We start from the raw sequence: 14,353 nt of genomic DNA on the forward strand, positions 1-14,353 counted from the left end.
ATATTCTTTATTATTCTTTTATTTTTTATACTGCATCTTTATTTTTTTCAATAAGTTTGCCTGTGACACGTTTTTCGGTCATTTAGACGTTATTTTCATATATCTTTTTTAAGGGTTGATTTGATATTGTCACTAGTGATCACGATGACGCTTATTGCTATCTTGTCGATCTTCCCGATTTAGACCATCGAATTAAATTTGGATATCGTATTTGCGTTAGTTGATAGATTTTCACGTCGCTTAAGTTTGATTGATGGTTTTTTGTGGTATTTCAATAATTTGATCTCTTTGTGGTCCGTTTGACAATGTGATCAGATCTGTTTGTATTTCTTTATTCAGTTTTTTTAATTAGGATTTTAATCTTTTTTTGTATTGTCCTTATGTGATCTTAAATTACTAATTTTTATTTTAACAGAGTGCGTTGGTCAAAAATTACTTATGTATAATCCATAGATGATAGCAGGGATGGAAACGATTGGATAGGGTCAAATTTTTTATGGTCTCAATTTAATATAAAAATTAACATACGTCACTCGAGTAATCGAGTTTATTTTTATTTTAATGTGTTTTATCTGTTTTGAATTATCTTAAAATTAAATATTATTATCTATTTTAAACCGATTCAATCTGATTTAAATAATTTTCAACTCTTTTTCATCGTTTTTTTTTTGTTTTTTACACGTGACTCAAAATCGTATAAGGAAAATTTTAGAATAGATGTCAAACATCACCACTAATTTTATAAGGTAAAATTTATAAATGGACATTAAACTATGTCGAAATAATCATTTTAGGTATAAAAATTTCAAAAGTTATATAATTGACATTAAATTTTAAATTTTATTACAAAATGGACACAAGACCATTATCTATCATTAAAGAGGTGATGTGACATGTTAAATTAATAGAAAACAACTCATTTGACCCTTTAATTGTAACTAAAATTTCATTTTACTATTAATTTTAATTAAAATAATTTTCATTATGTTTCTTGAAAACAAAATGGATATAACTAAATTAAATATTATTATTTAGTTTCATATTATAAATATGAATTTGTACCATATAAATTATTTGATATATTATTAAAAGCAGCATTGTTTCTATTGTTTTTATTTAAGTTTTGATGTATTTTTCTTATTAATGTGATACTATAATTTTTGGATATATTTTTTAAAAGGGTTAACTCAATGGTTGATTACATATGTTTATGTTTTATCCACTTTTCCTCACTAATTTCAAAGATAATAATAATATATGGTCACTTTCATTTTTATTTAATTAAGATGTAATCACCACGAGCTAACTGTCGTTTATAATTAACAAATTAGGTGAATTAAATATTTTAGTATAATCACATTTGGTCTTTTTTATATTCTCTCAATTTAGTCATTCTTTTAATAAATTAAAATAAATTTAATCATCTAATCGAATTTGCCACATGTCATAATAATAAAATATATTTTTAAAAGTTTAATTAGTCTTCAACGTTAATCAAAATGGTCATTTGTATCCTATTCTTATTTTTAGAGTATATTGGCCTCACAATGTTTCATTTTAGGGTCTCCCTAACTTTCAACAAAAATCATATTGTCCCTATATTTTTTCATGAGACATTAGCCCTCAATGTTCCATCTTAGGTTTAAAAAAGGTCCTATTTTGGAGCATTTATCTTGTGTTAACTAATGGTTTCATCTATTTAGGGAGCTTTTCCCCCCAAAATGAAATGTTGGGGCTAAACTGCTATAAAAAAAGGTAGGAGATTAAATGAATATTTTAATAAATGTTGGGGACTATTTTTGATATTATGCCTAAAAATTTATCAGATCATATTTTCTAAATTTTAACGAGGTTTGATGACATGGTAGAAAGGTCTATCACGGGTGTAAAATAAAGATTCTGTCCTTTGAAAAAAAAGATTAAAGAAAGCAGGGATGGGTCGTTATATAACAAACAAAAACAGCAGCCTATAAGATAAAAATCTCTTTCACCCTTTGTTTTGTCCACTATCAATTTCACACTTAAAGCATATATATATATATTACACATCCACAATCCATTTGATTTTTCCCTTTTAGATGTTACTTTCACCGAAAGGAAAAAAGGAAAAAAGATTAAGAACCTAATACGAGAGTTTATTGATGAAGGCCAATGCATTGCTGGTTAAGTGAGCCACTCTTGCAATATTGCTCCGAATATTGTCTTTGATTTTTCCATTAATTGTTTTGGCTTCAATCCCATCCATGCACGTATCTTCGTTTGTCAAAGCAGCGCTAACCCAAGTCTGTATATTGCTCATTTTCATCTGAAATTCAGGGCCCTGTAGACTCTTCATTTCCGCCATCGATTGGTGCAGCTCATCGACCGAGTCACTCATGGTCTCTACACAATCACAAGGGCAACCGTTTCGCCATGCGTTAATCCGTGCTCTTTCGACAACTTCAGCACCAGTGCTGAAGTCGATTGCGCGTTGTTCAGGCTTACGGAGAGAGCGGTATTGGCGAGTTCCCGAGGGCTGGTCTGGATGGTACTAGCATAAGCTGAGAGTGTCTGGTAGCATATGTCGGGATACATTGTCACCTCACAGGATGTTTTAACAAAATCAGTATTGGAAGTCTTCGATTGTGGTTGTAATCTAGCAGCCGAGGAAAGGTTTGCAATACAGAAAATAAAGCGAGTGCTAGAGTGGCTTGAAGGGCATAGAATTGGAAAAAGGATAGCTTTGATAATGTCAAATACTCCATCGTAGTAGTTTCTTAATTTCTTCAATGGATCGATGAAGATGGAATGGAGAGAGAGCATAGATTATAAGTAATTTATAAAGAAGGGACAAATGCCAAGAACGGGTGTAAAAGCAAGTGGGACTGGGAGGGTCATGCAGATAGGGCCGGGTGAACTCCACCATAATTGAATTCCGAAAAAACAAATGAAGAGATAGGATTGCTTAGGATATTAGGTATAGGAGCGTACGGTCTAGCGGCGGAAATTAGTGATAGAATTTGAATATATCCACTTAAAATTTAAAAAAATTTAGAGGCTTATATTAAATTTTTTAATAATTTTAAGGGGTTTAGTTTAATTTTTTTCTAAAAAATTAAAATATAACTAAAATTTTTGAAATATTGAGAGGCTTAATGAGAATTTTTAAAAATTATGGGAGGAGGTTTAAGAACTTAAAAAGTTTAAAAATTTGAGGGGACCAAATTAAATATTTTGAAAATTTTAAAGATATAAATTATAATTTTAAAATTTTGAGAGGGTCATAATCCTACTAGTCCCTCTAGTATTCCGCCACATATCAGATATTTCATAAATTTGAAAAAATAATAATAGAAATGAAAATGTTTTTCTAAAGAAAAAGATATGTATTAGTGTAGATACTCATTTTCTCCCAGGTGCTATTTAATATATATAATATTTTTCAAAAATATTTTGAAAACATATATATAATATATAGTTTTTGAAAATATATAATATATAATTTTTGAAAAATATTTTGAAAATGTATATAATATATAGTTTTTGAAAACCGATATATTATATAGTTTTTGAAAACATTTTGAAAATATATATATAATATATAGTTTTTGAAAACATTTTGAAAATATATACATTATATAGTTTTTGAAAACATTTTATATATATTATATAGTTTTTTGTTATATTATTGTAAATTATTATTTATTATTTTCATTTTTATTTATTTTCTTTTTTGGTCCAAATAGGAAGTCCAAAATCCAAGGTTCAAGTCCAAATCCAGAAGGGATGAGAGAGCCCAACTGGGTGGCAGGCCTAACCCAGCAAATAGACACGGTCAAGGACTCATCAAACTGACCCGACCCAAGTTCGCCTGACCCAGCAAACTAGGGTTTTCAACTTAAGTAAAAACGCAGCATGATTCTCAGCTGTAGGATCAAGCATCAATCGAATGGCCCAGATCACATATCAGTTAGGGTTTGTGAAACCCTAAGAATGTTATCACGCGCCGCATGATCCTGAGCCGTTGGATCTGCAGCCAATCCAACGACCCAAAACAGACCGCCGAGCAAAGTGGAGTTCGACCAACTTGAAAAAACCATCCCCTAGTGGGAAACAATTTTTCCAGCAACAACAACAATCAACCCAACAACATAATTTCATAGGATTCAAAAACAAATAAAAACATGTATTTCTATCCTAATGAAACTCTAAACCGAACGAAAAAGGGACTCTTAATGCTATAAATCCATACAAAAACGAAACAAAAAATCAAGTTAGAAGAGAGGCAGAGAACACTTGTAACATTCGAAAGAAAAAAATCATAAATAAAAAAGGTATTTCCTTTCTATTTTGGTTCATTTGCTTGTGGTCGTATAGAGCTTGTTTGGTTTTATTTTTTATTCGAAAAGAAAAAGCTGATGACCCAAAGAGAATTTTCCCCCCGAAAGATGTTCATCAGATCTAGTTCTCTACGAGGCTCTTTTGTGAAAACAAATCGGGGATTTGGAAAGAGGGGAACGAAAGCTTTCGAATGGTGTAAAAAATGTTTTGTTTCACCGTCGATGAATAGCGGCCGGCACAAGTCCATGACGGCCGAAGAGGCGGTGCACGACTGGATTTTGGGTTCTCTATGAACCCCGGCTGAATTGTTCTTTGAGCATGAAGAACATTATAGAGAATTTGGGGAGATGGTTTTTGATCGGTTTGAAGATGGGAGGAAAAAATGAATTTTGTTTGTAAAATTTGGGTTTTATAGCCAACCTAAAACCCGACCGTTTCACCCTAAGGATCCGCGTGTTTTCACACTGATAGGGGCTAATTTCAGAGTTGGTCCCTGATTTAGTTTTAAAACCTATTTTGCGCCTTAAATTCGATTTTAATTTCGATTTTTCTTTTAATTTCACCCTTCACAGAATTTTTTTTTCAATTTGGTCATTCCTTCCTTTATTTCATGTTTTATTTAATTATATTTAAAAAAATTACCACGCTTTATGATTCATTAATCCGATAATAATCGTTCTTTTTTTATTTTTTTATTCTTATCTTAATTTTAGTAATTTTTTTCTTTGTTTGTATTTAATTTTTCAATTGACATTTTTTATTTTAATTGACTTTTTATTTACATTATTTTTTATTACTTTGTGTTTTGAATATGTGTGACTCATTTTTGTTCTATTTATTTCAATTTTGCATTATGTTAATTTCTATTTATCGGCGTGTATATATTTCTTTTTCTGTTTTTGTCTAAAATATTATAATTTAATTTTTTTCTTTTTCTTTTGATCAATTCAGTACTTCATTTTTTTATATATTTTTTTAACCTTTTTAGGGTATTCTTAAATCAATTAAAGGTAAGTAATTTGGATCGAATTTTTCACTTTTTAATTTAACTTATACTTTTCTTAATTAAGACAACTGAAAATTAAATTAGTACCGAAAGAGCAGTACAAGGGTGCTAATCCTTCATTGACTGGAACCGACTCCCGAATCCGATATATTTATGGTAAAACGCAGATCAGGTAAGATGGTGTCCGATCAACCTAAATAATTTTTTAAATGATCAGTGACGGCTCTAACCCACTTATTCAAGTCAAAGCCCAATTATGGGCCCAACACGAAAGACGGCTGCGACAATTAGAAATTGGAGAGGGCAATAAAATTAACCATCCCGTGGTCCTCAAGAATTTGATAATTAGGGTATGTTTGTTTTACTGTAAATAGTTTTGAGGATGAAGTATTTTTCATTTTTTAGTGTTTGATTGGTGGAAAACATATGGTTAATGTAATTTATTATTTTAGTCAACACAATTTTCTTTATATCTTCTGAAAAATAACTTAAGATTTGATTTTCCATAATTTATTTTCTGAATTTTTTACTTTAAAGCATAAATACTCAAAATAATATTATTTTATGTATTTCGTATTAATATTCTATTTTTACTATCATTTTAATGTAACATTAATTATAAAAATATATTTATAGATAATATTAATAATATAATATTAAATATTTAAAATATATTTACTAATATTTTTTATAATATAATATAATATTTTAATAATATATATTTTAATATTATAATAAAATTATTGTTTTAAACAATAACTAATATATTAATAGTATAATATTCTTCTTTTAATAAATAATTTGTATAATTAATAATATTTTTAATTTAGTAAAATATAATATTCTAATATTTTTTTTATAACATTGTACAAATAATATTAAATAAATTGTTTTAATGTTTTAAAAATAATATTATTATTTTTCCTAATAAATAATATTATTTACTATATTAGATATTTATAATAAATAATTGTTTTAGAAATTATTTTCAAAAAAATGTAATTCATTTTACGGAAATTATTTTTCAAAATTTCCGTAAAATAAATGGACCCTTCATCCATAGTAATACATAGGATGATCAAATATGAATAGTTCGATATGGTCTAATAGGATTAATTGTTTTGAAAGAAAAAAAAATAGATTGAGTTTTTGCATGGAAGAATGGAATTCTAATTGTAGTCGAATTTAAGGCTAAAATTATCCAATCCAGCCTAAGATAATTAATATAATTTAGAATTCTAATTTCCTCTTTCTAGTTTTACCCTTTTTAATTTTCTTCCCAGGGAAAACCCCCCACCTAGAATTTGCAGTCAGTCTAGTCACCCTTTTGATTCTTTATCAGCAGTCAATTGTCAACACCTGTTTTTTTGTTTGGACCTAATAAATCATAATTTTGCATATATTTCATATTAATATTTTCTATATTTTAGTGATCTAAATTATCTATAAGTTTTTCTTTTATTAGATTTTTGTATATTTCAGGTCATGATATGTGTTTGGGACATATTAGAACTAAAATTGAGGATTTTGATAAAGTTTGACACTTAAAGGATAGATATTAATCCTTCTCTCATTGAAACTCTATCTTTGTTTTTTAATAGGTTTATAACATACAATTTAAACTCTTATCCATATTTTGTATTAGGATTAAGGTAAGTTAAAATGATCTAATCTAAAAGCTAAATTATATCTCGCGACCACTACTATTTAAAGTATCATTGGGAAAAAATAAAAACATCCATCTCATTTTTTGTTTCTTTTCTTATATTTTCTCTTTCTTAATGAGTTGCTAAACTCTTTCATCTAGTCAAGGATATTATTTCAAGATTTTTAATTCAATGATATACAATGTTTTATGATCTTAATTTTTTTCTTTTTGAATATTATTATTTCTTCTTTATTTTTTATTACCGATTTATAAATCACATGAACTAATTATTCTACAATTAATTAAATCTTTATATTACTAATTGAAATCTTTTCATCCATAATTGTGGACCAGCTTTAATACAAGTAGTAAATACCTAAGAACAAGTTATGAATATATAAGATCTAGTTTGAATCATCCGGACTGGTGTGAATTGGTTAAATAAGGATTATGTCTCTTTAATTCATGAAGTTGTTAAAAAGATTAAATCCTAAAAGCATCTTTGTGAGATTGTCTAATAACAAGGGAATTAATCATTTGGGTGTCTCTTTGGTTAACGATAAACTAAGAATTGATTAGATTATTAGGATGTCTCCAGTAACTATAACCAATCTATTCAAAAAGAGCTTTGATAATCCTAAGTTAAAATCAATGACTGAATCATGAATTAAATTTTGCGATTTGTCATAGCTGAATATCTTATCATAATTGAATTCCAATTTATTTTTAATTGTTTTTCTTTAATTCAGTCTTTTAATTTGATTTGCATTATACATACTCCCCTCTAATTTATTTTCTTTTGTTTATTTTTGAAGGCTTCGACAACATGTCTAATTTTTTGTGTTATTACCGGAGAGTGATGTCAATTAGGTTAATTTTTATTTTATTTTTTATTTTTACTTTTTATGCTTCATTCTTCATGTGCAGGTAAACTTGAGTTCGATCCTACAATTAAAAGGATTGCACATCGATTGAGAAAAATGAGACAACACGAGCAAGTTACTTTACCTTTGACCTCTCCAACTGAAGAAGTAGAATCATATGAAAAAATGAGACAACACGAGCAAGTTACTTTACCTTTGACCTCAATCGTCGGCAAAAGCTTCAGGAAAGGTAGACGAGATCCAAACTCTGTTTGTGCAGAATATTCCTCCTAGGTATCATTGGAGTGGACTGAGACAATTATTCGGTAGGCATGGAGATGTTGTCAGCTCTTACATAGCTAGGAAGAATGACAGATTGGGGAAGCGATTTGGTTTTGTTAGATTCTCAAAAAAAGAAGATACAGAGAGAGCGATGCAAAGACTCAATGGATTTTGGTTTTTCGGATTTCGACTTTCAGTGAAGGAAGCAAGGTATAGAACAAAGAATTCAAGCGGAGACTTGAATAGTCCTTCCAATTCCAATACAGCCATAAGGGTACCTAACGATAAAAGTATTGCGGAAGAAGTTTCTGAGACACAGACAAGAAGGAGGAGCAAGTCCATACAGGGAGTTATTGATGATGAGGTTGTTCGAAAGTTGCAGAAATGCCTCGTAGGTACTATGGCAACGATATGTTCTTCGACTCAGGTGGTTGACAGATTAAGTGCAGGGGGCTTGGGAGAGGTTAGGATTAAGTTTATGGGAGGAAGAGATTTTCTTTTAGAATTCGTGGACAAAGAGCTTTATACGTTTATGAAAGAGCATAACTGGTCATTCTTACGGGAAGTTTTCCTGGAAGTTAATCCTTGGACAGAATCATACAGAGCGTCTGAAAGGGTAACCTGGATCAAATTAATAGGTGTGCCATTACACTGTTGGAACCATAACACGTTCAAAAGGATTTCTGAGCTATGGGGGGAATGTTTGGCGATGGGAGAAAATGCTCTTCAGGAATCGGGTTGTGAGGAGATGACTATCTTGATAGCAACTAGAAGAAAGGAATTAATTGATGAGGTGGTTGATTTGGAGGCAGGAAGGGATGTTTTTAAAATAAGAGTTGTGGAACAGACTACTAGTAGAAGTGATACGTGCAGTCACAAGAAAGAAGCAAAAGTCAATTTAGTCACCGATGATTCGAGTGCGTCGACAGTAAAGAGTATGGAGACGACGGAGGAGGAGAAGGCAGAGAGTTGGCATGAGGAAGATGATAGTTATTTAATGTGCATGGGGAACATTCCAAGAGGCGGCTGTATGTCAGGGAGGGAAGAAGTAGAGAGAAACATAGGGGAGGATGCAATTGTGGGTCAGAGGGTCAATGATGTTTGTTCTGGGAAATCTCAAAAGTAATACGAGGTGGAGAAGGGAAATGAGGTGGAGGTGGCAGAAGATGATTGCAGATTACTAGTTAAGGTGGTGGACGATAATGAAGGTATTAATGAGAATCTAAAGGTTTTGTCTATATGGGAAGGGGGGTTAGGTGCAAAGGCGGTGGAGGTTTCGGAGTATTTGGGCCTTACAAATTCCTTTGCTAAGAAATGATCCAATAAGGAACAATTGGACGGGTTCTTGGCAGACCCGAAGGTAAATAAGTCCAGTTTAAGATGGGAGGGGGAAGAATGGGAAAAGGGGCTCTGCTTGCAAATGAGCGATGATAATTTTATTCCAAAACCTAAGCAGAACTTTAGAGCAAAGGAGGGAAAAATTAAGAAATACAGTTCTATCAAAAAAATTCAAGAAAAATATGGTGTTACTCAAGGAAAGATTAGAAACTGTCGTGTGAAGAAAATCCATAGGAATGAGCTAAGTGAGGAAGAGTTGACTGAACTTGAAGGAAGGTCCTTGTCTGATTCGGATCTTCAAGAACGTTGGCAGAGGCAAAAGTCAGAAGCGAGGAAAACCTTACAAATTGGTAGAGAGCTGGGTATTCAGTTTAAAGGCTCAGAGGAGGCGTTGGTTAAGGAAATTGCAGCTGGGGACGATCTTGAAGGAGAGTCCCAATCCCTGTCCATTGATTTCTAGAAGGCAGCAGAGGGGGAGTCTCCAAGATGAGAATTATGTCTTGGAATATAAGAGGTATGGGTTCTAATGTGAAGATCTCAAAGCTTAGAAAGTTTATTTGGATTTATAGAATTGAGATGGTATTGTTACAAGAGACTAAGAAGGAGGATTTAAAGGATATTGAAATTAGTAGTTTTTGGTGTAATGATGATTTTGATTTTAGATTCTCGAAAGCAATGGGAAAATCTGGGGGTATTCTGTCTGTCTGGGATAAAAGTAGATTTCAGATCTTGGATAGCTTAATTACAGATAGATTTATTTTGATAGAAGGGAAGTATGCTCCGCATGATTTGTCATTTTCTGTTATGAATGTTTATGCTCATTGTGAAGTATCTGAACAAGTCATAGTTTGGAGTGCAATTGTGGAAGTTAGGAGGAAAAGTAAGAATAGATGGTTCATGGCAGGTGATTTCAATGCAATAAGAAGTAACAACGAGAGAAGCGGGTGTTCTTACAGACAAACGGAGATTGTAGAGTTCAATTCGTTCATAGAGGCTTGTAATCTATTTGACATGCCTTTATCGGGGAGAAAATTTACGTGGTTTGGACCGAGAAATAGAAAGAGTCGTTTAGATAGAATTTTTTGTGGAGGATGAATGGTTTAATGAAAATAGTGATGTAACTCTTTTTGGTCTTCCGAGAATAGTTTCAGATCATATTCCTATATTATTAGGGAATGGAGTGGTGGATTGGGGACTTAGACCGTTTAAACTGATTAATTGTTGGTTAAATCAGGAGAGTTGTATTGAGATTATTAAGAAAACATTGTAGCACGAAAAAGAAGGTGATGTAGATTTAAATGTGAAATTAAGAAGGGTGAAAGGAGCACTTCAGAAATGGAATTTACAGAACTACTGGAATTTTGATATGGAAGCAAAAAGATTGGAGAAGAGGATTAATGAGTTAGATATAAAGAGTGATGCTGATGGTTTAGATGTCAGAGAAAGAGAGGAACAACTGAGCTGCACAAGGAGGTTATGGGATACATTGAAGGAAAAGGAGGATATATGGCGCCAGAAATCAAAATCGAACTGGCTGAAACTGGGAGATGAAAACACCGCTTTTTTCCATAGAGCAGTTAAGATTCAGAGTAAAAAGCGATTGATATTGGGAACTAATTTGGGAGAGGTCGATGATGTTGAGCCGGACAAACTTAGAGCTAAGGTTTTCAATTTCTTTAGCAACCATTTTAGACGCAAGGAAAAGAAGTGGAAGACGGAGATCAATTTGCCGTTCAAACAACTATCAAGGGTGGATGCAGAAGGGCTTGAAGTGATTTTTTCCATTGAAGAAGTTAAGGATACTGTGTGGAGTTGTGGGAAGGACAAAGCTCCGGGTCCGGATGGTTTCAATATAGTCTTTTTTAAGAAAGCATGGGAGTGGGTAAAAGAAGATTTGATGAAGACCAAGGATAAGTTTTATAGGAATGGAAAATTGGGTAAGAATGTCAATTCATCTTTTTTAGCATTGATTCCAAAGTGGCTAATCCGACTGAAATTTCGGAATATAGACCGATCTCGTTGGTGAGCAGCTTGTACAAAATAATTGCTAAAGTGTTAGCAAGGAGATTAAGAGGTGTGATTGGAAAAGTGATTAGTGAGACACAATGTGCATTTATAGCAGGAAGACAGATTTTCGATGGAATCTTAGTGGCAAATGAAGTCATTCATTCTTTGAATATAGAGAGTGGAGGGAGAGGTGGATTGATTTTAAAACTAGATTTTGCAAAGGCGTATGATTGTGTTTATTGGGAGTTTTTAGACTCTGTTCAGCACAATATGGGTTTCGAAAGCACATGGAGACGCTGGATTTGGGAATGTATTTCGACAGTTAGAGTTTCTGTTCTTCTAAACGGGTCTCCTACAAAAGAATTTAAAATGTACACAGGTTTACGGCAGGGAGATCCATTGTCCCCCTTTTTGTTCATAATGATAATGGAGGCTCTTCATCTTTTGTTAGAAGGAGCTGTTCGCAAAGGATTCATTGAAGGTATTGAAAATGTGGCACCAAACATAAGTATTTCTCATTTGCAATTCGCGGACGATACGATAATGTTCATTCATCCAGATCAAAGAAGTATGGTCAATGTTAAGAGAATCTTGAGATGCTTTTAATTGGGTTCGGGTTTAAGCATTAATTTTAGAAAGTCGTGCTTAGCAGGGGTGAAGGTGGAAGAAGCTAGATTAAAACAACTAGCTAGTTTGGGTGGTTGTTCTGTGTGTGCATTGCCGTTTAAATATTTGGGAATTCCGTTAGGTGCAGATCCTAGAAGATTTTCGACTTGGGAACCTATTATTGAAAAGTTTAAAGCTAAATTGGTGGGCTGGAAAAGCAGGACGTTATCTTTTGCTGGGCGAGTGGTTCTTATTAATTTAGTGTTGTCAATGTTGTCGTTGTATTATATGTTGATTTTCCTTATTCCAAAAGCGGTTATATCAAAAATTGATAAGATTAGAAGAGGTTTTTTGTGGGGTTGTGATGGAAACAAAAATAGATTGCCAAGGGTGAGTTGGGGTAGATTGTGCTGTCCGAAAAAGAAAGGTGGGGCTGGAATAATCAATCTAAAGGCAAAGAATATGGTGTTGCTTTCTAAGTGGGGTTGGAGATTTGCTATGGAAAGAGGGGCATTATGGAGGTCTGTAATCAGTCACAAATATGGCTCAGGTGATCTGCCTTGGTTGGTTAGTCTTGAAGATATCAAGAAAGCTTCGATAACTTGGAGAGGGATCGTGAAAAACTTATCTAGTGAAAGTATAGCTAAATGGATGAGTGGGAAATCTTTTAGGTGGGTAGTGGGTGATGGGAAATCAGTTTTATTTTGGGAGGATGTGTGGCTTGGGGAAAGTCCTTTAAGATCAAGATATCCTCTGTTAAACTATGTTTCGATATAACAATTTAAGGCAAAATGGCGAAAATCCCAACATCCTCATATCTACAGGCTAGCGTTGAGGAAATATATTACGGTGCGTGACATGATTTCTGCAGGTGAATGGAAAAACTTAGATTCAGCAGCTTTGTTTGAGCGTCAATTTCTTGACAGGGAATTCAATACTGTTCGAATTATAAAACGCGAAGTGGACGATGTGAGTTTAAATTCATTTTTGGCTGATCGGATTATATGGGTGCATGAGACTGATGGTTTATTTAAGGTTAAGAAAATGACATATTTGCTCCTCAGTGACGAGTATTTTGAAGACGTATATTTGTTTAACTTTGATAGAATATGGAGCCTTAAAGTCCCTCCGAAGGTGAAATATTTTCTATGGATGCTTAAATTGAACAGAGTTCCAAATAAGGTATTCCTCTTTAACAGAGGAATTAAGTTGTCCGATGCTCAACGATTGTGCCCATGGTATGGAGATGTTGAAGAGGATGCAAATCATTTGTTTGTGTCTTGTATTTTTATGGCTTGTTTTTGGAATGCTTTCTGCAGGTGGTGGCATATTCCAGGCTTTAATTTGCAGTCAGTGGATGAAATATTTGAGTTTTGTTTTCAGTTTAGGTGGACAGAATCTACAGCATTGGCTTGGTTTGTAAGCTTTGCAGCGGCGTTATGGAGCCTATGGTTGGCTAGGAATGATGTAGTTTTTAAGAGTAAAAGTACGAATCTCAAAGATCTGCTAGTATATGTGAAGATGAGGGCTTATGCTTGGTGTAAGGCGTTGAAGGTTTTTAGTGTGTTAGATGAGAAACGTTGGTGGGATTGGCCAGGGGAGTCAGCGAGTCTATGTGTACAACAACGTCCCAAGTCTGTGTGGAAGCCGCCAGTGTTGGGTCAGATGAAGTTTAATGTGGTTGGCTCAGCAACGAACAAGTTAGCAGGGTGTGGGGGAATCTTGAGGACTGCAGAAGGTTATGTAGTAGCAATATTTTTTGGGGCCGGTAACAGAGATTAATTCAGATTTTGCAGAGCTTATAGCTATCAAAATTGCATTAGACGTGTTTGTTGAATCTTGTTGGTGTGGGAAGACTGGTTTGATTGTTGAATCTGATTCTAAGGTAGTACTGAACTGGATACAAAATGCTTTAGCTCGACCATGGAGGTGGGGGCAATTTTTCAGGGAATTAATGTGGATGCAATGAAGATAACTGAGATAAAGTTTGCTTTCTCGCCTAGGAGTACTAATAATATGGCAGATTATCTGGCAAAGATGGGCTCGAAGAGAAAAGTCTTGTTCAAGGCAAGCTGGTGATGTATAGAAAGAGAGTTTTCCTAGCAGTTTTATGGTATTCTTAGCATGAAGGTAAACTTGATTGAAATGGAGGTTTTATTTAGATTTATTCTATTGTTGGTTAGGGGCTGGGCAGCGTGAAGACTGTTTTTATGCTTTGGTGAAGTGGGGTAAGTTCGGTTTAAGTTGTGCTTCATATACTTTTTGTGTAATTCATGTTATGAG

The 14,353-nt window shown here is 33.0% G+C and overlaps 1 protein-coding gene and 1 pseudogene across 1 annotated transcript; one reads left to right on the forward strand and one right to left on the reverse strand.

Annotated features, from left to right (window-relative positions):
- Positions 1 to 2,060: 2,060 nt before the first annotated feature.
- Positions 2,061 to 2,802, reverse strand: LOC120196576 (annotated as a pseudogene).
- Positions 2,803 to 9,973: 7,171 nt separating this feature from the next.
- LOC120196577 lies at positions 9,974 to 14,149 on the forward strand. Its single transcript, XM_039198351.1, has 7 exons — positions 9,974 to 10,426; positions 10,728 to 11,394; positions 11,436 to 11,945; positions 12,213 to 12,766; positions 12,857 to 13,308; positions 13,390 to 13,838; positions 13,956 to 14,149. Exons 1-7 carry the CDS (start codon positions 9,974 to 9,976, stop codon positions 14,147 to 14,149), a joined length of 3,279 nt encoding a protein of 1,092 aa, XP_039054282.1.
- The last annotated feature ends 204 nt before the right edge of the window (positions 14,150 to 14,353 follow it).

Source organism: Hibiscus syriacus, unplaced genomic scaffold, assembly GCF_006381635.1.
Source record: "Hibiscus syriacus cultivar Baekdansim isolate YM2019G1 unplaced genomic scaffold, ASM638163v2 tig00117034_pilon, whole genome shotgun sequence".
In the NCBI taxonomy this organism is placed as follows: Eukaryota; Viridiplantae; Streptophyta; class Magnoliopsida; order Malvales; family Malvaceae; genus Hibiscus; species Hibiscus syriacus.